Source organism: Podarcis vaucheri, assembly GCF_965113315.1.
Source record: "Podarcis vaucheri genome assembly, chromosome: 9".
Taxonomy (NCBI): Eukaryota; Metazoa; Chordata; class Lepidosauria; order Squamata; family Lacertidae; genus Podarcis; species Podarcis vaucheri.
Window position 1 is genome coordinate 77,043,330 of NC_138767.1, and position 23,350 is coordinate 77,066,679.

Here is a 23,350-nt window from a genome sequence, read left to right on the forward strand (position 1 = left end):
TGTACCTTGCAGGCTTGTTGAGAGGAGGGGAAACGAGTGCAATTGGGCTCCTTGGAGGAAGGGTTAAAAGGGGAAAATAATAAATGCTGCCTGTGAAATACAGTGCTTAAGAGCAGACTCTGCTCCTGGAACAGCAAGACAAGAATAACTGAGACGAGAGCATGTGCAGAGTGCCTCTCGCTCATCGCTGAACAACAGCTGGTTCCCTAATACTGGAGATTAGAATAACGTCCAAGCAAATAAGGGCTGCCCCCCCCCACAAGGACCTCTTACATACAAATGTACAAATAATGAAGCGTATTCCAGCTGGATGAGAAGCTGGCACACAGCCAAGTTCCTTATCTGAGGTCAGGCTGTTTGGTCCATTTAGCTCAGTACAGTCTGCTCTGAATGGCAGCAGCTCTCCAGGGTTTCATTCACAGACCTTTCTGATCACCTGCGACCAAAGCATTTTAAGTCAGAGGCTGGGAGTCACTGGCCTGTGTGTGGCCCTTTGGGCCTCTTCACCTGGCCCTCAGGACTCTTCCTAAGCCTTACCAGCCCTCCTTCACAATATCTGCAAGTGTTGTTGCCCAGCAGGAATTCGCCCCCGAACTCTGAGGATGCCTATGACTTGCCTGGAGGGAGGAGCACGTGTGTGCAGATGTCAAGGCAATAGAAAACTATTTTACTTTTTAAAGACAACTGAAGGCGGCCCTGTTTAGGGAAGTTTAATGTCTGACGCTGTATTGCTTTTAATATTCGGTTGGAAGCCGCCGAGAGTGGCTGGGGAAACCCAGCCAGATGGGCGGGGTATAAATAATACAGTCATACCTCGGGTTGAATATGCTTCAGGATGAGCGCTTTCAGGTTGCGCTCCGTGGCGACCCAGAAGTAATGGAGCACATTACTTCCGGGTTTCACCGCTTGCGCAGGCGCAGACGCTCAAAATGACGTCAAACGCATGTGTGGAAGCGGCGAATCACGACCCGCGCATGTGCAGACGCGGTCGTGGGTTGCGTTCGCTTCAGGATGCAAACGAGGCTCCAGAACGGATCCCATGCACATCCTCAGGTACCACTGTATTAATAAATTATTATTACTATTATTATTATTATTATTATTATTATGAGCAAAGCAAGCCTATTGTCCAAAAAGGTAATTACATAGAACTGTAAAGTTGGAAGGGACTCCCAAGGGCCATCTAGTCCAACCCCCTGAAATGCAGGAATCACAACTAAAGCATCCAAACTCTGACATCCAACCAATGTCTGTCACGACACTCACCTCCGTCCCTGGTTGTGCCCACCGCTATCAGCATGTGGCCCCTGGGTGGCTGCCCATCAATGAATGTGGGGAGGAGGTACCCCACGCCTGTCTGAATGGTAGATGCCAGCAGGGATCAAAGTGGGAACCCTTTGCATGCCAAGGGTTCTCTACCCACTACCATCCCTCCGACACAGCCCTGGCCCTGCCCAACCCCACTCCCTTCCTCCCTCCCTCTGCTGCTGCTGCTGCTGCTCTCTCCAATTACCTGTCAAGGCAGACATGACCAGCTGGAGGACCAGATGGGGAGGGAAAGTCTCACCTGCCACCACTCCCCATTGCCCTCCAGGCTGCGCCTGCCCTTCTGCACAAGCCTTGAAGCCCCATGCAGCCGGCCAGCCGGCCTCCTCTCCAACTTTCTGCCGATTCAGAGCCTGCAGCCATCAAAGCAAAGAGCAACAGCGGCCCTGCCAGATTGCTCCCCGTTTGGTAGCGCCCGGGATTCACTGGGTCCATGTGGCGGTGGAGGAGGAGGAGGAGGAGGAGCACTGCGCCGTGGGACTCAGCTAGCAGCTTCTCGGCCAACTTGAATTACAGATTAATTTTTAAAGGAAGAAAGAGGGGAAGGAGGTGGGCTGGGAAGAGGAGCAGCAGCAGCAGCAGGGATGGATCTTGCAAAAGAGGGGAGAAAAAGGAAGATGCACTTACAAGACCAGAACAGAAGCTGAGAAGCATCTTGTGTTATATAACAAGTGGAGCAAGGAACCAAGGATACATGACAACTGTCGGGGTGCACTTGGAAGACGTCTCCGCTTCAGACACACACACACACACACACACACACACACACACTCACATCCTCTCCTCTCTTGCGGCTCCGGGGAGGAGGGAAGGTGGGGGAAGGGAGAGCAGGCGGGAAGCAGCAGAGAGCCTGCCTGCCTGCAGCAGCCGCGGCAGAAAAGCTGAAACTGCGGTAACCCAGGATTCTCACGCCGCCCGCCAGTTCTCCGGAAACTCCACAGGGACCAGCTCCACGGCAACTGCCCACGTCCGCCAGGGGTGGTTTCAAAGAGCCGTTCGCCGCCACCACAAGCATGCACACACCAGGATGGTAGAGTTGGAAGGGACCTCCAAAGGCCATCCAGCCCGACCCCCTGGAATGCAGGAAACAAGAGCTAAAGAATCCCTGGCAGAGGACTGCTTAAAAGCTCTCCAAGGAAGGTCCCTCCCCTCCGGAGAAGCAGAATACAAGCTGGCTCAAACTTCAGCCCTACAGGCATTGGAAAGTGGTTCCCGTATCTCACTCTCTCACACACACATTCTCCCATGTTGCAAGAGGCCAGCTCACTCAGGCAGGGCTCCCACCCCCCAGGCCCAGTCGAAAGAGAGGCTCTTCCTCAATATGGTGGGGAGGGGGGAACAGAATAAGGGCAATTTCACCTTTGGTTCTTTTTTCCAAAGCTGCAGCAGGATCCAACGCCCGTTGAAACTTGCCAAATTGCTAAGGATTAAGAGTGAATCAAATCTGCAATTTTACCTTATTTTTTGTGGCAGCAGGGGAGCCAGGATAGGGGAGGGGGGAATGGAAGGAAGAACACAGAGCACTAAAAGGGAAGAGAAACAGGGGCTTTTGCATAAAAACAACAACAACAGCCCAGTGTGCTTTCCTTGATTGCAAAGGGGAAAAAATATGCAAGGCTTGGCAGGAATTATTGTTCTTATTGTATTTCCTCAGTGCCGCAGCAAAAGGGGTCCATGCGATAAGCTAAAAGGAGGGATTTTACTGTCCTGGGGGAGTTACTGAAGACCCCAAGCAGGCAGAGGTTTGGAAAATGAACTCTGGCCGTGATAATAAAGGTGCATAAACTCCTTGGGAAGGTCAAGTGGAAAGAACTGTTAGCTCAGAGGCAGAGTCGCTGCTTGGCATGCAGAAGAACCCGGGTTCAAGCCATGGCTGCATGTCCAGGTGGGGCTGGAAGACACCCTGTCAGAAACACTGAGACCTGAAGAATTGCTGCCTGTCAGTGTGGACAATATGGAGCTTAAGGGGCCAGTGGTCTGACTCAGGGTCAGGCACCTTCCTGGGTTGGCAAAGGCTGGCCTTGGCCAAAGTCAGCTGAGCAATGACTTGAACCCAGCTCTCCCTGACCCTGGCTGCCCACTAAGGAAGAGGCTTTTGCCACTAGGGACTGCTACTGCCCCCATCCTGACATTTAGTTTTCATTTTTATTGATGGCATTTATTGCACAGTTTAACCAGGTCTTTGGCTGATAAACATCCTATCACCTTTTAAATGTGCTTGTGGGAGGAGTGGTTCACCCCTTTTTTCGATTTGGTTTTATTATGTATTTTGTGTTTCTATATTGTATTTTTACCTTGTGAACCGCCTTGTGATCAACGGATGAAGGGTGGTATATAAATTTAATAAATAAATAAAATACAAATTTATATCCCACCTTCCCTACAAGGAGCTCAAATAAAATGCAGCGAACGTGTGACTGCTAGGGGAATCCAGGAGAGTGGTATGTGGTGGAAGGGTCCAATCCTTCCCACCCCCAAACATACTTTTCATGTGCTAAATTGCCATGCACCCTGTGAGCTCTGTTTCAGAAACTGCAAGGACAGATAAGGACTTTTGGGATATTTTGTTTCAAATTTCCTGATGTCAGTAGCAAGCTCTAAGTCATTTGCTGGTCTTAATAAGAAAATATCCATGTTTGGATGTGTGGCATTCACACAGAGATCTGCATGTGGTTCTGTTTAGAGCATGGGTAGGCAAACTAAGGCCTGCGGGCCAGATCAGGCCCAATTGCCTTCTGGATCCGACCCGTGGACAGTCCAGGAATCGCTGCTGGATCACCAGCCCACACGTTCCTTCCCTCTCCCTCCCTTGGCAGCGGCGGCGCCTCCTCCCTCCCTCCTCTTGGCTTCTCCCTGCCCTGTCTAGAGGAGGAAGGGAGCTGGGCTTTGTTAATGCCAGCAACAGCAGCACTCTTGTGGCTGCCACTTTAAGCAGCCCCTCTCCAGAGCCCTTTCACGTGCCACTCATCGTCCCCCCGCCAGCACCGCCAGCTCCTGCTGCTCACAAGAAACAGGTAAGCAGCCACTGGGGCTCTTGCATCATCCCCCCACAAATATAGTCCAGCCCCCCACAAGGTCTGAGGGACAGTGGACCGGCCCCCTGCTGAAATGGTTTGCTGACCCCTGGTTTAGAGTACCGTATATCTGGAATGCTGTTAATGTGTACATTTGGCATGTGCTCCTCGCAGAGGTGAACCGAGTGCCCACTCAGGTATCTTCCCCGATGCCAAGAAGAGGGCCTTTCCTTCCCATTTTCCCGGGTTTCCTCTCCTTTTAAATGTCAAGTCTTGCTTTATTCTGTCTTGTGTATTTAATTCTACTTTCACCAATTTGCTATTTTAAGCTTATTTTCACATATTACTTTCATCTGCTTTCTAATGGACGGTTTGGCAACATGGGGGTGACGTTCATGTCTTTCCCCTGGTGCCCACAAAGTCTCTGAACCTTCTCTTTTTCACTGCCCCCTCAATATGAGTGGTTACCCTTTCTTCCTTTGATAAAAACCACGGAACTGAAGGAGGAAGTTGGAGTGGTGACCCTCTCCCTTCCCACTTCCCTCTTCCAGCTCTATGTACTTTCCAAGGCTTCAATTAACTCTACTCCAGCACCCAGAGGGCGTGGCACCCACTCAAAAATCCAAATGGGCATGAAAAGGTAGACAATTCCCGTTTATCATAAGCTACTGAGATAAATTCACTGAAGGGCAAAGTCTCAGTAATATAACTTGATGGAAGGGCGAAGTCGTATTTTTTTTCTTGGTTTACAAAAGATTTTCTTGATTTACAAAAGTATGTGCAATGTCTCTCTTCTTTTTTTCTTCAAGTAACATTTTTTTACAGATCAGTTTCATTTGTTGAGACATTAGAAAGAAAAGGGGGAAAGAGGTGGAGGGGGGAAAGGTGAGTGGGGGTGGAAGGGCAAAGTTAAAGTCTGAATAATAAATAACATTTATTTAATGAAATTATTTAACAGATATTTATCGTGCCTTTCTTCCTCAGTATGAGTCACTCAAGGTTTCTTGCAACAAAATCTAACACATTTTTTTTTAAACAGAAGCACTTGTCAACATTTTGGGTGTCATTGATCCCATGCTCTGGAACACTATTCCAGCAGAGATTCGGCAGACATCCTTGCTTTTGGCTTGGGAACTGACTAGCCTTTGCAGCTGTTCATGCTTTAAGTTTTGGTTAGGCAGTCATCTTAATGATACAGTGGTGCCTCGCAAGACGAAAATAATCCGTTCCGCGAGTCTCTTCGTCTAGCGGTTTTTTCGTCTTGCGAAGCAACCCTATTAGCGGCTTAGCGCTATTAGCGGTTTAGCGGCTATTAAAGGCTTAGAGGCTTAGCGGCTAAAAGGCTATTAGCGGCTTAGAAAAAGGGGGGGAGCAAAAAAAATCGCAAGACTCACAAGACGTTTTCGTCTTGCGAAGCAAGCCCATAGAGGCATTCGTCTTGCGGGGCACCCCTGTAATCTGCATTTTTATTTTTTAAATAGTGTTTCACATTTTAAATTTGCAGACTGCCCTTATATTTTATGGTATGGCAGAACATAAATATTTATAATCTCTCTCTCTCTCTCTCTCTCTCTCTCTCTCTCTCTCTCTCAAAACCCAACAGATAATACCAATCAAAATAACAAACAGGGAACAAGAAAATGTCAGGAAAAATATAATAAACTGGAACTTTTGTTTTATTTTAATTTAGCAACACACTTGTTTTTAAGTAAACAATTTAAGACTGTAAAAAAGAGCATGAGAATCAACATTCCTTATGGCACAACTAGACTAATATTTTGTTTTTTCAAAAAAAGATGGCGCCTGCAACAGAATGTTGCAGTGGGGAGTGTTCCCGTCCAGGGCCAACCATGCCCTTTACCACAGAAATCCATTCCATCCTCCCATCCAAGTTCCCTGTTGTGGTTTTTCCCCTCCTAACCAACAATCAGTATTCCAAGCATGCACAGTTCTAATCGGGGGAGGGGCTTCCCCTCCCCAATGGTTTTCCCTAAATATTTTGCATTTCTGTAAACCTTGTGATTCCCCTCACCAAAGTCTGTTGACACCTCCCTTCTTGAGCATGGATGGCCCAGCTTTGTCCATGTAAGCACATATATGGGTGAGGTAAAGGGACCCCTGACTATTAAGTCCAGTTGCGGACGACTCTGGGGTTGCGGTGCTCATCTTGCTTTACTGGCCGAGGCAGCTGGCGTACAGCTTCCAGATCATGACCAGTGAACCAGAGCAGCGCACGGAAACGCCGTTTACCTTCCCACAGGAGCGGTACCTATTTATCTACTTGCACTTTGACATGCTTTTAAACTGCTAGGTGGGCAGGAGCTGGGACTGAGCAACGGGAGCTCACCCCGTTGTGAGGATTCAAACCGCCGACCTTCTGATCAGCAAGCCCTAGGCTCTGTGGTTTAGACCACAGCGCCACCCGCGTTCCCTATTTTAAGGGTGAGTTCACTATTAAATAAGCTAACAGGATGTTGTTTTTCTCAAGGGCAGATTTGCCAGTCCAGAAAACCTACAATGCCAGTTCTGTGCACCTGGTAGCCTCCAGCCAACAACAAGGTTGATGCTTTTGTTTCTGTGGCTGCTTTTACGCAGCCCAGCAACTTGCAAAGGGAGCAGAGTGCATTTGGTCCTCGTATCTCTGAGCCATTTCAAAATTAAATTTTGACTCAGTCTAATTGGCAAGTAATTTAATTGCCTATAAACAAAAATACAGAAAACTCACCCTCTAGTCAAGGAATAGAGTGCTCTGACGCTGAGTAGGAGACAGCCTATTCTTTCACATAAAATTAGTGCTTGGATGCTTATCTCACATGCAGTAAAGGGCCCAGGTTTTACTACGCCACAAGTGTCTAGACCATAATCTAACAATCTGCCAACTCTCAATCTCATGGTGCTGCAGGCTTCCTAGCACTGGCAGGACTCAAACGAGCATTAATCTCGTTCTGTCCTCCCTACTACTTAGTCAAATGTTCCAAGAGAACATAGAATTTTAGAGTTTGAAGGGACTCCATCTTCTAGTCCAATCCCCTGCAATGCAGAAATCACAACTAAAAAATCCTTGACATGGCCATCTAACCTCCACTGCTGAATGGTTCTTACCCTCAGAATGCTCTTCCTAGAGTTTAGTCAGAAGAACTTCCTTTCTTGGAATGTGAACCCTCAGGGAGCAGGAGAAAGCAAGCTTGCTGCCTCTTCCATGTGACAGCCCTTAAGATACTTGAAGATGGCTATCTTATCTCCTCTCAGTCTCCTCTTCTCCAGGCTAAACATACCCAACTCTTTCCACTGTTCCGCATAAGGCTTGGTTTCCAGACCCTTGATCACCCAGCTTGTCAATATCCTCTGTAAATTGTGGTGCCCAGAACTGGACACAGGACTCCAAGGGGGGTATGAACAAGGCAGAATAGGTTGGTACTGTGGTTTCTCTTAATCTGGACACTATACTTTTATTGATGCAGCTTAGAATTGCATTAGCTTTTTCTTCTTTTTTGTGGTCACCTAAGACCCCAAGATCCTTCCTAAACATCAGTGAAAGTTTGACATGCTCGCCCTTAAAAGCAGGAATTGCCTCATTTTGCATTTCCTCAATGCCTTTCGGTCGTCTTGACTTCATGCTTCAACTTTGCCCGTAGGAGAGGGGGAAGTTATCACGGGATACAAGTGCAGAAAACAAAAAATAAGGAAACAGGTAAAGACCAGTATTTTCACAGAAAGTTTTGCAACTATCCCAAGAAGCCAACAAGAATTTCTGCATTCTGTTTGCATGGATCACGGCGTAAGAATTTAGACTGCGACTTGTTTTGTTTTGCTTAAAAAAAGCAGCCGACATCACAACCTGTCCAAGCATTCTTCAATAAACTGGAGCATGTATCATCATTTGGTGCCGGAAATGACCATTTGACCTTCTGCAAGAACAGCCTCAGCTGTCCTGTTCTGTGCCTCCTTCATACCCATTGGCTGTAATTTCTCCCTATTTTGCTCTTAACCTGTGAAAAAGAGACCTCAGACCCCACCCATGCTACCACTGGAACACAGGATTGGCCTGCATTACCCCAATAAGCTCTATGTGGGGCTGTTGCAGTGAGTGCAGAATGCTGCAGCACGATTGCTGACAGGAGGCCTTGTCAGCATATAATACCTGTGCTCAGAGATCTCCATTGGTTAGTGATTTGCTCCTGGGGCAGGTGCTACTAAAAGCCCTTAGCAGCTTGGGACCAGTGTACCAACAAGATCACCTAACCCCATATGTGCACACACATAATACCTGTTCCATATTTGTAAGAACTCAATATTCTAGTGTGGCAGCACTGACTCCAGGAAGCTACTTTCCCTGTACTCCTTTCGGCGCCTGCTAAAAACATTCCTGTTTAGAGAAGCCTCCCCAGATGTTTGGAAAATTGATGTGAGTTCTAATCTGTTTTTAATCTATTGTTACTTTAACTTTTTGAAAGTTGTAAAACATTCTTGGGTTTTTTTATTCATTTTTTTTTTTTTTGGTAAGCCACTTTGAGGAGTTGTTATACAATCAAGTGGCGTATACATATTTACTTATTATTTATCTAAGTAAACAAATAAATACGGAGGAAGCTGCCTTATGCTGAGTCAGACCACTAGGTCCACCTAGACCAGTACTGTCTACACTGAATGGCAGCAGCTCTCTAGGGCAGGGGTCAGCAACCTAAGGTCCATGGGCCGGAAGCGGCCCATGGAGGTCGTTTGACCGGCCCACGAGCCGCCCCCGAACTGAGCTGCCCGCTCACGTGCTGCGCTAAACTGGTGCACCGTGGCGCAGAGACGCACTTCTGCGGCTGCGAAAATCGCATCTGTGCATGTGCAGACACCAAAAATCTGGGGGGGGGGCACACGATCCGGCCCACAGAGAGATCTCTGCGGGACTAATCCGGCCCAGGCAAGATAAACCTTGCTGGCCCCTGCTCCAGGGTTGAGGGAAGCAGTGACAGGGTCAGATCCTGTCCACTGAATCATGTGGAACCTACTGTGTGAACCGCACTGCAATTTACATCCCAAGGCACCTTCACACACACCATGCAGCAGTTATGCTTGATGCAATTGATACATCAGGTATTAGCGGCAGCTGCACTACCTTTGGCTCCCTGCACCTTGCCCATGAGATACCCCAAAGTGCTTAGAAACTCGGATCTCTCCATTTTCCAATTTACAGATTTAACCACAGCAGGCCCCAGGGGAAACACGGTAAAACATAACCAGCAAATTAAAGTGCAAAAAGGCTCTTGTTGCTGACTTATTTAGAAGCTTCAGAAATTAACTATTGCCCAATGAATATTCAACAAGACAGGCAGGTTGCAAGCAATTAAAAGCGTCACTGCTGGGAGATTCTCTGAATGGCTGGCCTAAAAAAATGTTTCCATTTTTAGCACCTACGACTTCCTTCCTTCATGGAGGCAGACTTGAGGGCTGAATGAGTCCGCCTGCAAGAGCCGCTGGGTCACAGCACCCTAGAGCTGTGAGCCAAGAGGAGATCTGCATGCCTATCAGCTGGCTTGCCCTTGCGCTGCCTGCTGAGAGGGCTGCTTCCCCTTTTCAGCTATTTTAGATACTTCCCCCTTTAAAGAGCTGGGCTGGACTTCTGACTGCCATGTGGAGGTTTTTGGGTTTTTTTTGCTGCTGACAAAATACTGGGAAAGAGAGGCGGTAGGAGGGACAAAAGCCTATCTTGAAATACAGCTTCCCTCTTGGGTCGCAGTTGCACTGGGTGTTTAAAATTACTCTTATTCCACTTCAAGAACCATGGAGAATCCTGGGAACCATAGTCTGCGAAGGGCGCTGGCCTCGCACAACTACAAATCCCAGCACCTTCCACAAACAAGTTCTCAGGATTCTCCTTGGCAAATGCTTTCCACAAAGAAGGCCTGAGACTCGGTCCCCAATCTCTGTAGGAAGATTTCCCTGCCTGAATGCCTGGGCAGTAGCTGCCAGTCAGTGCAGGTAGACAATACTGAGCTAGATGAACCAGTAGCCTGAGACAATATAAGGCAGCTTCCTGATTAACTCAGCTCTCTTGTGCCAGCAGACCCATAGATTTGCAGAATTGGAAAGGACCCAAAGAGTTTGAAGATTAATTTGCACACTACAAATTTAACCGATGGCTGTGTTTGTGTTTATAGATGATCCCTCCAAGCAGGGACCGTGTAAAATCAAGTGCAGGGATCCCTCCATCAGGGACCAAGTGTAAAATCAATCTTTTGAGCCGCCTTGTGATGGCCTAACACACTCTACTGCCCCAGCAAAAAATAATGTCACAAGTGACAGCACAAGGTGTGGTGATCTGAAGGGATGGAACCACAACTTCAGGCAGCAAGCAGCTCCAATTGTCTTCAGTAGCCGAGCTTAAATAGATGAAGGAACTGCACATGCTAAGGCAATACATAAACTCATAATGGCAAACATGGAAATCAGTGGCAAATTAAGTAACTCCTCCTCTCACTCTTTCCACTACACTAACCTTCAAAATGCAGGTCTGGTGGATCATCTCTTGCCTTTTAACACACCTGGCAACACAATTTCATTCTCTTCCGGCATTAAAGCAGGGGCTGGGGGAATGACAGCACCCCCAACTGCTGGGGAAATGTATCAGCCATGATCAATCTTTGCTCCCTCTCACCGGGTGTTAATGCCAGCAGAATAATCTCTTTCTCTCCCAGTATTAAACCCGAGAGGAGGGGGGAAAGAATCAAGCACACTACCTTCAGCACCTCGAAGGAAAGGTGGGATATAAATGCCATAAACTAAAAATGACAGCACATACAACCGCTGGGAAAAGGCAGCAGTGCTACGGGTACTACCAATCTCCATTCTTCATGTTAATGTGAGCAGGGGGAAGCAAGACAAAGCAATCGCAGAGGCCCTGCAAAACTGTGCGCTGCCTTCCCATCTGGCAAACCACAGTGCGGCTGCTAGGGCTGGATAATATGGTTTTCAATATCGTGATACATCACCAGTTAAAGATTACGATATATCGGTATATCACAATATCTGAAATAAGGAAGGAACTACGTAGAGGCGAACGGGACAATGTCCTGGCAACTGCTACCTAACTGATAAATGATGATATTATCAATCACATGGTCACTTTCAGCAACAAGCAAGCCAAGATGAATCCAAATGAGACTTTTGGTTTTGGGCTTGGCTACCAAATGGACAATCCAAAGTCATAGTGAATACAAATAATCTGAGACTGCCAGACTGCTAGCAGGCCTGCTAGGTGGAAGAAGTGGCAGCAGTAGTGGTTGGTCTGCAAGGCCTTGCGGCAGTGACAAAGGCGGAGACAGCCTGCAAGGCCTTGTCACAGCGGTGGGAGTAGCGGAGGCCTGCGAGGGCTTGCGGTGGCAGCAGGAGAAGGTGGCAGAAGAGGTGGCCTGCAAGGCCTCGGTGAGGCAGGCTGCCCTAGCTTCTGTCACCATCTCCCACTACCACCAGGAGGACTTGCAGGCTGCCACCACTTCTTCCCACTTGCAAGTCCCACTGCTTGTGTCACCACGAGGCCTCGCAGCCTGCCACTACTATTGCCACCATCTCCCGTCACCACCAGAAGGCCTCACAGGATGCTGCTACTGCAGTCACCTCCTGCCACTGCTGTGTGTCACCTCAGGCCTCTGCTGTGAGGACTCACAGGCCACTGCCACTTCTGCTTCCAAATCCTGTCGCCACTGCAAGGCCTCGCAAGCCAATGCCGTTACTGCTGCCATTTCTTGTCACTGCCACAAGGCCTCGCAGTACGCTGCCACCTCTCCCTGTCACAGCCATGAGGCCTCACAGGCTGCAGCCGCTATTGCTGCAACCTCCTGTCACTGCTGTGAGTCCTTGCAGGCCGCCATTGCTACTGCTGCTGCCTCCCATTGCTGTCGTGAGGCCTCGCAGACCACTGCTGCTGCTGTCACCTCATATAAAATAGCCATGATCAAAATGATCATTCTCCCAAAATTAACCTACTTATTCCAAACCTTTCCAATCTGGATTCCGTCAATCCAATTCTGTAAATGGCAGAAAAAAATGCAGTCATTCATTTTCCCAAACAAAAAGTCAAGAATAAGCCCCAAAAATAAGCCCCAAGGGGGTTGGGGAATTCCCAAGATTACATCGCTAATCAAGTGTGCCACAAAATCCAATATATTTTGGAAGAAGAGACCAAACGATGGGTACGCTTGGAGATGCACACATTGGAAAACATTCCCACTACTGCATTCCCATTCCTCCAACACGAGCTGAGAAAACTCCCCTCAACAATCAATAGATTCACACTATCCATGCTTAAGACCGAGACCATCCCCACTAATCCCTTTGGCTCATCACCCGTTATTCTGTCATGCAGCTCAAAGCTTTCACATAGAAACACGGCAAACCAAAGACCTATACTGTTTAGCAGATTTTTACATAAACAATAAACCCATATCAACATAGGAAATACAGGATAAATTAGGGGACATTCAAGTACCCTGACTAACACACCATCAACTACATGCTTTCCTAAATATCCCAACAGTAAAAGCAGCGGCCACTAGGCTCTTGATCACCTTTGAAAGGCTTCTTTTATTGGCAGATGGACATGGTAGAAGGATGGTATCTGCAATATACAAAATACCGCTTCACAACCCTGCAATCTTATGCGACACAATTAAAAAACAATGGGAACATGACATAGGTTACAAAATAAATTCTACCTAATGGACTACAATGTGGTCCAAACCTCCCTTTAAATACATCTCAGTCAAAAGAAGGGATCTCACTTTGAAACTTATCTATTGATTGCATCTGGCATTGAGGAAATTGCCATTAATACATCCAGGAACCTTACCAAAATGCTAGAAAGGCTGTACTTCTACAGGCACATACCTCCACGTGTGGTGGAAATGTCCCCAAATCCAACACTTTCAGACAGCAGTCCTACAAAAAATATATAACATATATAAACAGGTATTGGAACCCACCCCAGAATTGGCCCTATCAAATATTTTCCAAGACAATAACACTCACTTGCACTATAAAGAGCTTATGACCCACCTACTCTCAGCGGCCAGAAACATAATAGTTAGACACTAGAGAGACTTGTCCAGAGTAAGTCTGGACCATTGGTACCAAATTGTATGGGAAATGGCCTTATTATAAAAGTTAACCGACAAACTAAAACTGCCACGAGGACACCTTCACCCCAGAGCTCAAACTGACAACAATGATAGCAGGGCTCTACTACCAGCATACAGATCAATATGGCTAACTTGACCCAATAGTCCATACCCCCCTTCCACAAAGACAAACAAATCTCACTACAGTTCATCAAAGGCAAATACAGTGGTACCCCGCAAGACGAATGCCTCGCAAGACGGAAAACCCGCAAGACGAAAGGGTTTTCTGTTTTGGAGGCGCTTCGCAAGACGAATTTCCCTATGGGCTTGCTTCGCAAGACGAAAGCCCATAGGGAAATCTCCGGGGACCTGTTTTAAATTGCTGGCGGTCGGGAGCAAAGACCTTCGCCCACAGCCGGCCTTCAGAAGAGGTCCTGGACCTCTTCTGAAGGCCGGCGGGGGGCAAAAGTCTTTGCTCCCCCCCGCCTGCCTTCCCGGGACAGCGGAGACTTCTCCGCTGCCCCGGGCGATCTTAAAATGCTGGCGGGCGGGAGCGAAGCGTTCGCTGCCGACCCCCAGCATCTTAAAATCTCCCCGGGACAGCAGAGAAGTCTCCGCTGCCCCAGGCGATCTTAAAATGCTGGCGGGCGGGAGCGAAGCAGAGCGCAACCCAAAAACGCTCAACCTGAAGCAACTTTAACCCGAGGTATGACTATAATCTGATCAAAAGAGAGAAAGACATTGCACGTTCTTTGTAGATCATGAAAATCTCTAATAAAAATTATTTCAAAAAAAAAAGAAAGAAAGAAAGAAAGAAAGAAAGAAAGAAAGAAAGAAAGAAAGAAAGCAGGGAACAGACACCAGCACAGTAGCTCTTTCCTGTGCTTTCACAAGATCCCGAAGGTGAAGCTACCTTCCAAGTCAGTAAGGTAAAGGGACCCCTGACCATTAAGTCCAGTCACGGACCACTCTGGGGTTGCGGCGCTCATCTTGCTTTACTGGCCAAGGGAGCCGGCGTACCAGAGCAGCGCACAGAAACGCCGTTTACCTTTCTGCCAGAGCAGTACCTATTTATCTACTTGCACTTTGACATGCTTTCGAACTGTTAGGTTGGCAGGAGTCCAAGTCGGTGGCTCACGCCCGAGAGGAACTTTCCAGTAACTGCACTCAGGCTCTCAAGGGACCAAGGCTGAGCATCCGAGCCTGCACTTTCCACGCAAGGGGACTCAGCTTCAATCCCCAGCGCCTCCAGAGGGGCACTGTAGAGCAGCATGGGTCAAGCTGGGAGGGGTAAGGCCCAGGCTCAGTGGCAGTGCCTGCTCTGCATGCCCAAGGTCGCAGGTTCAATCCCCAATGGCATCGCCAGGAAGAGGCAGAGAAGACTCTTGTTTGAAACCGTACAAAGGCAACTGCCTGGCAGTAGAGGCATCCCAGGAGCCAAACGTCTGGCAGTGCACAAGGCAGCTCTGGGTGGAACTATCTCCCCCAGGACCTGCAGCTGCCCTCCTTTCTCTTCTGTCCTCCAGCAGATGGATGGCAAAGATCCTTCAACTTCAAGAAGACTTTGCGGGGGGGGGGCAGACGTCAAACGTCTGCTGATCAGGATATTTATTATGTGCTTGCTGCTATTGATCGATTGCTCCCACATCACCATGTGTAATGGGTATGGGTTGCTCGTGCGTAAGTTGCCGCCTCTCCAGGCTTTGTTGCCTTGCTAAACCTTTCTGTCTGGACAGCCCTTCACTTCGTGGCTGCCTCAGTTGCTAGCAGAATCCGTCAGTGGGTGTTTCTTAAATCTTTTCCAACATAAAAGTTGTTTGACACCCAGTCTCCTTCTACTCTCTCTGCGCGGAAGTCTTCTGCGCAGGGTGGGCGTGGGTAGCGGAGGACCCGTGCTCTCCCCGCTGGTGTCCGGTGAAGAGTCCTGGAGCCCTCTCCCCGATTCCCCCATCAGCCCCTCTATATCCCTGGTGTTGCGCTGATTTGCTTCCCCATCTGCAGAGCTGCCTCTCTCCCTGCTGGGCCCTTCTCCAGCATTATTTGAGAGCCTTCCCTCCGCCTCTAGCTCCGATGTCAGTTCCCTGACATCATGCTGCTGCTTTTAACACTATTTTGAGGCTATATTGTGGTGATTTTAAACAATTAACTGACTGGGTGATCCTTGAGTGTTCCAATTAGGTGAGGCAACGATTTAGATATTTTATATAAAAAAGTGGGATAAAATCCTTTTAATAAATCAAACTATTAAAATGAAAATGAATCGCTCAGCAGGATTTTTATGTTCATCCTATTCTCACAGCTAGGCAATTGCAAAAGTGTGCACTTCCTCTAGCAAGAGACTGTGTGTCACATACCCTTGAAATGTTGGTTCCCAAGAGTGTTTATCAGAGTCAGTTCCAGGAATCACAGGAAGATGGGGTTTTATCCCAGCAAGTTTTACCCAGAGTGGACACATACAAATTAATGGACCTGGGTTGGTCTGGGTTGAACCTAGGACCTTCAGCATCCAAAACAGCTGCTCTGCCATTGAGCTACGGCCCTTTTCTTCTCAGAAAAATTACTTCCAGTCTAGAAAGCAGGCTAAGAACTTTGATATATTCTCCCAGGACTTAACCACATGATCCTCCTCCTGCAGAGAGGGAGAGGGAGGAGAGGGGAGGTACTTGTGGACACAGCATGTGTAAAACTGTATTCCTAGACGGCTGTATCCCATGTTCTATGTTCATGGGTGCAAGCTGCAATTCTGACCTGCTGAAAATTGCCAAGGGAATTAATTTGATCAGCACTGGTCATCTGTTCTGTGTTTTAGGATTTTATAATTTAATTATTGTACTATACACCTTGCTGACAAAGGTCTGTATAGTTCAAGCTATGGTTTTCCCAGTAGTGATGTATGGAAATGAGAGCTGGACCATAAAGAAGGCTGACTGCCGAAGAATCAATGCTTTTGAATTCTGGTGCTGGAGGAGACTCTTGAGAGTCCCATGGACTGCAAAGAAGATCAAAGCTCTCCATTCTGAAAGAAATCAGCCCTGAGTGCTCACTGGAAGGACAGATCCTGAAGCTGAGGCTCCAAGACTTTATCCACCTCATGAGAAGAGAAGACTCCCTGGAAAAGCCCCTGATGTTGGGAAAGATGGAGATAACAAGGAGAAGGGGACAAGAGAGGACGAGATGGTTGGACAATGTTCTCGTAACTGCCAACATGAATTTGACGAAACTGTGGGAGGCAGTGGAAGACAGGAGTGCCTGGCGTGCTCTGGTCCAGGGGGTCACGAAGAGTCGGACATGACTAAACAACTAAACAACAACAACATACACCACCATGAGACTTCTTCTTAATGAGCTGGTGGTTTAGAAATACTCTTATAAATAAATCAACAGAACACACACACACACACACACACACACACACACACAGGAAGGAGCAACATTTCCCCTATCACAGCACATCCTGGTAACTGGAACAGCCATGCAAGGCGCCCCCATCTTCTGAGGCCAGGGCCTTTCACTGTCCTCCAGAAGACTCTCCTTGTTCCCACGTGGTTCTCTTTCTGATGCCAGGCAAAGAGCTGCTCATTCACCCAGGCGTTTCCATACCCTTTAGGCCAGTCTTCCACAGCCAGGGACCCCCATAATGCTTAAAAAGTAAAAAATGCTTAAGTAACCTTTGTTAAAAAACCAGAAGCCTTTTTATTAGGTATTGTAGGAGCAGAGATTCCAAAAGACCAGAAAAAATTGTTTATGTATGCTACGACGGCCACCCAGATGCTGTTAGCCCAAAGATGGAAAGAGGAAGCAGTCTTGACCAAAGAAGATTGGCAAACCAAGTTAATGGACTATGCTGAAATGGTGAAACTAACTGGAAAGTTCAGAAATCAAGACGATAAGAATTTTTTAAAAGAATGGGAAATATTTATTATGTATTTGCAAAAGTATTGTAAACAGGTTAATACACTGGCAGGATTTTAAGAACACTTGTAATTTTAGAATTAATATAGGAAATTTGAGGTGGAAAAAATAATTTGGAGTAGAAATGACATGCAGTTGAAAAGGGAATTTAAAGAACGGAGGGAGGAAGTCATGGGATTCAAAGAATCCCATTTTATGGTTCTGATACCGTTGTCATGTATAATTTTCTATGTTTGTTGTTGTTTATTTTTTGTTGAAAATTTAGTAAAAATATTATAAAACAAAAACAAATGTTGGACCCCCAACTTCCATCAGCTCCAGACAGCATGACCAATGGCCAAGCATGATGGAAGCTGGGAGTCCAAAATATCAGGAAGTTACTTTAGGTCACGCTGAAAGTGTATTTATGCTCCCTTTTTGTTTTTAACTTTATTGGCCATGCATTTTCTGCTGTTTATCTTGTTAGGAACACAGAATCATAGAATTGTACAGCTGTGAGGAACTGAAAGGGTGATAGTCCAACGCTTGCAGCGCAGGAATCATAGTTAAATGAAGCAACTTGCCTGCCTAGCCCAGCTTGGCCATTTCTGAGTGGCAAAAACTCTCCTGCGTCTCAGACAGCCCTCTGTCTCTCGTCAACTCTTCTTTTTGAAACCTGGAAGCGCTTGTGGAGGCTTGCAGGATAGATATTTAACAGGCAAATCCAGGCATAAACAGAATGCTCCTGAACAGATTCTGCAGATCCACCCTGCGTGCCTTCGCACTCTTTCCAATAGATGCAGCATTTGATGCCCAAATCCGTGAAGGTGCTACAACGCCACCTCTTTACTAAACAGTTTACTTTTGGGTACACCCTTGTTAAATGCCCCCTGCTGCCGCTGCCGTAAATTCTCCAACTCCCTGCTGCTTTTCTCTCAGTGATAAACCCAGCTTCATTTAGGGCTGCAATGATTCATTGGCTAATCAGCAACACCGATCAGCTAGAAGGCTGCAAACAACTTTTTAAAAGTGTCCTGATTAAACTGCAGATTTAAAAAAATATTGCATGACTTTAAAGTAACTGCGGGTGATGGGCACCATACCAGAATATTCTCTCTCTCTCTCTCTCTCTCTCTCTCTCACACACACACACACACACACACACACACACACTTATGCATGGCAATGCTCTTTCTTTCTTCTTTGAAATAATTGTTACTGGTTTGGCAATGCCTCTTTCAAGATGGTGTCCCAGCGCAGCATATGTCTGCATCACCTAAAAACTAATAAAGCACAAGCGGAAACAGCAACACAATGTTGCAGCGTGGTGTTCTCTAGTTCAAAACTCCAGCCAGCCAGTCATGCTGTCTTTCAGAATGCTCCAATTCATTCTATTCCTCCCCAGTTTTTTGTTATTTCTCCCATCACCAGTTGGTCAGTATTCTGCAGCTGCTGAGCATGCTCAAGTCTCATTGGGTCGTTTTACCCCCAAACTTAGGAGTTTCTCTCTTTCTCTCTCATTGGTACTTTTGCAAACCCTGAAGTGCCCCCAGGCCTGGAGGTAACTTCTCCGAATTGGTGCCAATTGGGCCACATAAGGACCCATGCATAGAGAAGAGTTTGCTATTCATTTACAGCAGGCATGGGGAACCTGCCATCCTCCAAGTGTTGTGGGACTACAACTTTCATCAGTCCCAGCCAGTGAAACGGTCAGGGGTGATGGGAACTGTAGCCCAACAACATCTAGATGGCCCCATGTCCCTGGTATATGGGGTGCTTTCACTTTTCAGTAGTGTTGTTTTCATCTTATGTACATTTATGAATCTTTTAACTGATCAATTGCCTAAGGTTTATTTGACCATGTGACAGCCCTGATTTAAAGTACCTCCAAAAAGTGGTCCTATTGTTTTTATATGCAACAACAGCGGCAAAAGTATTGTTGGCTCAGAAATGGAAGCAAGAAGAAATACCAATGAAAGAAGAATGGCAGACAAAATTAATGGACTACGCAGAATTGGATAAAATGACAGGCAGGATTCAAAACCTGCAGGACCAGAGATTTACAGAAGATTGGAAGAAATATACAAATTATTTGAAGAGCAACTGTCATCAACAAATTACGCTAGTAGGACTACAAGACGTTTTGTAAGGAGACATATATGAAATATTGCAAAGAAGAGAAAGATATTAGTTATGAGATTTAAATGTAATAGTGAAAATAAGAACTGTAAATTAAGTAAATAGATTGGAAAATTTTCAGATGTGATTGACGGAAGTCAAAAAATTGTGTAAGATGTAAAAGTATGTTTAATTATTGTTGAAAATGATACGTTGAAAAACTAATATATTTTTTTATAAAAAACAAAAAGTGGTCCTGAGCATCACAGTGAAGCAGGGAAATTACAGCCCTCTGGCCACTTTGGGCCCATGGCATCTTTTCATTCATTCATTCAGCCTTGAGAAGCTCAAAACCCCTGGCCCTCTTCTTAGCAAGCAAGTGAGTCCATCTGCCTCCTCCACGGCCTCCCTTTCTCCCTGTAAGGCAAGCCTGACAATTTGCAGGGGGTGGGGAGAAATCTCATAGAATCTTAAGAGTTGTGGAGTTGAAAGGAACTCAGGGGTCCTAGCCCAACCCCCTGCAGTGTAGGGATCACAGCACCCCTGACAGATGGCCACCTGACCCCTGCTTAGAAACCTCCAACAAAGGCGAGTCCATCACCCTCCAAGGAAGTTCATTCCACTGTTAAACAGCTCTTACCCTCAGGAAGTTCTTCCCAAGGTTGAGTCAGAATCTCCTTCCCTGTAATTTGAATCCATTAATTCCCCCTAGAGCAGCAGAAAACAATCTTGCTCCCTCTTCCATGTGACAGCCCTTCAGATATCTGAAAGTGGCTAAGAGATCTCCTCTCAGTCTTCTTTTCTCTAGGCTAAACATCCCCATCTTACCTTGGGACTCATCACAACTCCATCATCTTGACAGAGCAGGCATGAGAAGTAGAGAACATGGAGGACACCACAACTGCAGACTTAACCAGTTATGGATAGGCCATTGGTCATAGAATCATAGAGTTGGAAGAGACCACAAGGGCCATCGAGTCCAACCCCCTGCCAAGCAGGAAACACCATCAGAGCACTCCTGACATATGGTTGTCAAGCCTCTGCTTAAAGACCTCCAAAGTAGGAGACTCCACCACACTCCTTGGCAGCAAATTCCACTGTCAAACAGCTCTTACTGTCAGGAAGGAAGTTCTTCCTAATGTTTAGGTGGAATCTTCTTTCTTGTAGTTTGGATCCATTGCTCCGTGTCCGCTTCTCTGGAGCAGCAGAAAACAACCTTTCTCCCTCCTCTATGTGACATCCTTTTATATATTTGAACATGGCTATCATATCACCCCTTAACCTCCTCTTCTCCAGGCTAAACATGCCCAGCTCCCTTAGCCGTTCCTCATAAGGCATCGTTTCCAGGCCTTTGACCATTTTGGTTGCCCTCCTCTGGACATGTTCCAGTTTGTCAGTGTCCTTCTTGAACTGTGGTGCCCAGAACTGGACACAGTACTCCAGGTGAGGTCTGACCAGAGCAGAATACAGTGGCACTATTACTTCCCTTGATCTAGACGCTCTACTCCTATTGATGCAGCCCAGAATTGCATTGGCTCTTTTAGCTGCCGCGTCACACTGTTGGCTCATGTCAAGTTTGTGGTCAACCAAGACTCCTAGATCCTTTTCACATGTACTGCTCTCAAGCCAGGTGTCACCCATCTTGTATTTGTGCCTCTCTAGCTCAGTCCACCTAGCTCAGTCTTGTCTACACAGACTGTCAGTTGCTCCTCAGGAATTCAGAGCAGGTTCTCTCTTAGTCCTACCTGGAGATACTACTGGGGATTGAATTTGGGACCCTCTGCATGCCACTGTCAAAATGAGCTGGAAGAAGGAATAAAATGGGAAATAACTGCCATGGAAATTATGGTCGTTGGCGCATTTAAGCCTTGTCATGTAGGCTTCTAAGCCAGGATTCGGCCACCCCCGCCAGCCAGAACAATTAGCCTGCTCCCAGTAGAGAACAGGGTGCAATGGCCTCTATTAATTTGGCGGCTAGCAATCCAAACAGAAGAACAAAGCCCGTCTCTTCCACTAACTCAGCAGGGCACAAACAAAAAGGCTTCCCACCAACAGCACAAAACAAACACCACAAGTGTGAAGCACCAAAGTGCTGTTTTAACAGAAATTGCTCTGTGGTTGCTTAGTTGCAGACAGCCTGGCTTGCATTTGCTACTAGCAATGTGCTTTATCGAGCCTTGATTACATGGAGAGTTAATTGCAGCACTCACTCACAGCACCAGCAAATCATATGGACACTGGCTTCATCTCAGGAATAACATGGGGGCAGCTATCCCTAACGGGAGGTGGGCAAGCACCAATGAACTCTTAGCTAGGCAAGGGTCACAACATCACAAAACAGTCACATGAACATCATTTAAGGAGCACTACCAGGAGGGACGCGGGTGGCGCTGTGGTCTAAACCACAGAGCCTAGGGCTTGCCGATCAGAAGGTCGGCGGTTCGAATCCCCACGACGGGGTGAGCTCCTGTTGCTCAGTCCCTGCTCCTGCCAACCTAGCAGTTTGAAAACATGTCAAAGTGCAAGTAGATAAATAGGTACCACTCCGGCGGGAAGGTAAACGGTGTTTCCATGTGCTGCTCTAGTTCGCGAGAAGTGGCTCAGTCATGCTGGCCACATGACCCGGAAGCTGTACACCGGCTCCCTCAGCCAGTAAAGCGAGATGAGCGCCGCAACCCCAGAGTCGGCCACGACTGAACCTAATGGTCAGGGGTCCCTTTACCTTACCAGGAGGCTCAGCTTCCATCAGGAATGGGGAACCTCCAAATGTTGCTGGACTACAACTCCCAACATCCTTGACGGTTGTGCACACGAGCAGGAGCTGATGGGATTCAGGAATCCAGCAGCACCTGGAAGGTTGCAGGTTTCCCTGGTTTCCAGAGAGAGAGAACATCTCAGGCCACAGCAAAGTGCCCTATGATCTCATTGCTGGACAAGGAAGTACTGCACACAATCAAAGTAAAGATGGCTAATTGAGGAAATAGACTGCACAGAACCTGATTCAGTTGGGGTGTGCAATGCAAGGACTGATACAGGCCAGTGATAGATAGATGATAGACAGATAGACAGACAGACATATAGATGATCCCTATCCTCATTCAAGTTTAACATCTTAACAGACAGCACATATATTACAGTACTGACTCAACAGAACACCTCTAAGCAGCTTGACAATCTAAAACGTCAATTAAAATAAACCAAGATGAACAAGCATTTTTTTAAAAAAAGTTGATACAAAAATATTAGCCAAAATAAAAATAAAACCTGGAATTTTAATAATCTTACGCACAATAAAATTACATGGTAATTTCATGGGTATGCATGCTGGCAGTGGGGGGAGGGTAGAGGCACCCAAAATAATGTGACGACACCACCTGGCAGAACAAACCTAACAAATTTCCTCACACTATCAGAACAGCAACCCATCTGGACCAGCACTCTGCCTTCAACAGTGGACAGATGTCTAGCTGTTTGCCATAATACTGAAATAATTGTTTTAGGATAATGTTGGGGGGAAATTTAGAAATCATTTCGTTGATTTAGCATTCCTATTTTTCTTTAGATATTTTAGGATTTTGATGTTTAGTTGTTTATTTTTATGCATATATTTACTTACTATATTTCAAAATATTTAATTTTTCTATATTAAGAGCTGCTAACACAGCTAACACAACTAAATGCAAACTGTTTAAAATTATTAAACTAGTATTCATATTAGACCACATGAGAAACAGGAAGCAGGGTTTTTTTACCAAAAAAAGAGAGAACACATCAGCAGATCAACAATCTATAGATCAATAGATATGGAAAGGGATGAGGCTCAGTGGTGCATCTGCTTTGAATACCAAAGATCTGAGTCCACCCTCTGATTCTCCCGTGGGGCCAGGAGAGACCCCT

The 23,350-nt window shown here is 46.7% G+C and overlaps 1 protein-coding gene across 8 annotated transcripts in view; it reads right to left on the minus strand.

The window, feature by feature from the left end:
* CSK (C-terminal Src kinase) overlaps positions 1-23,350 on the minus strand; it is a 71,513-nt gene that overhangs the window by 42,370 nt on the left and 5,793 nt on the right. For 2 of the 8 annotated variants that reach the window (XM_082237432.1, XM_082237431.1), the window contains exon 1: positions 11,969-12,085. The exons of 3 other annotated variants lie outside the window; for them this stretch is intronic. In XM_082237432.1, coding sequence (XP_082093558.1) covers positions 11,969-12,070 — 102 coding nt within the window. In that variant the 5' untranslated portion in view covers positions 12,071-12,085. Of the gene's footprint in view, positions 1-1,567; positions 1,672-1,953; positions 1,996-11,968; positions 12,086-23,350 lie in introns of those variants that run through there. 3 more of the 8 variants (XM_082237436.1, XM_082237435.1, XM_082237439.1) reach the window with 2 other exon arrangements.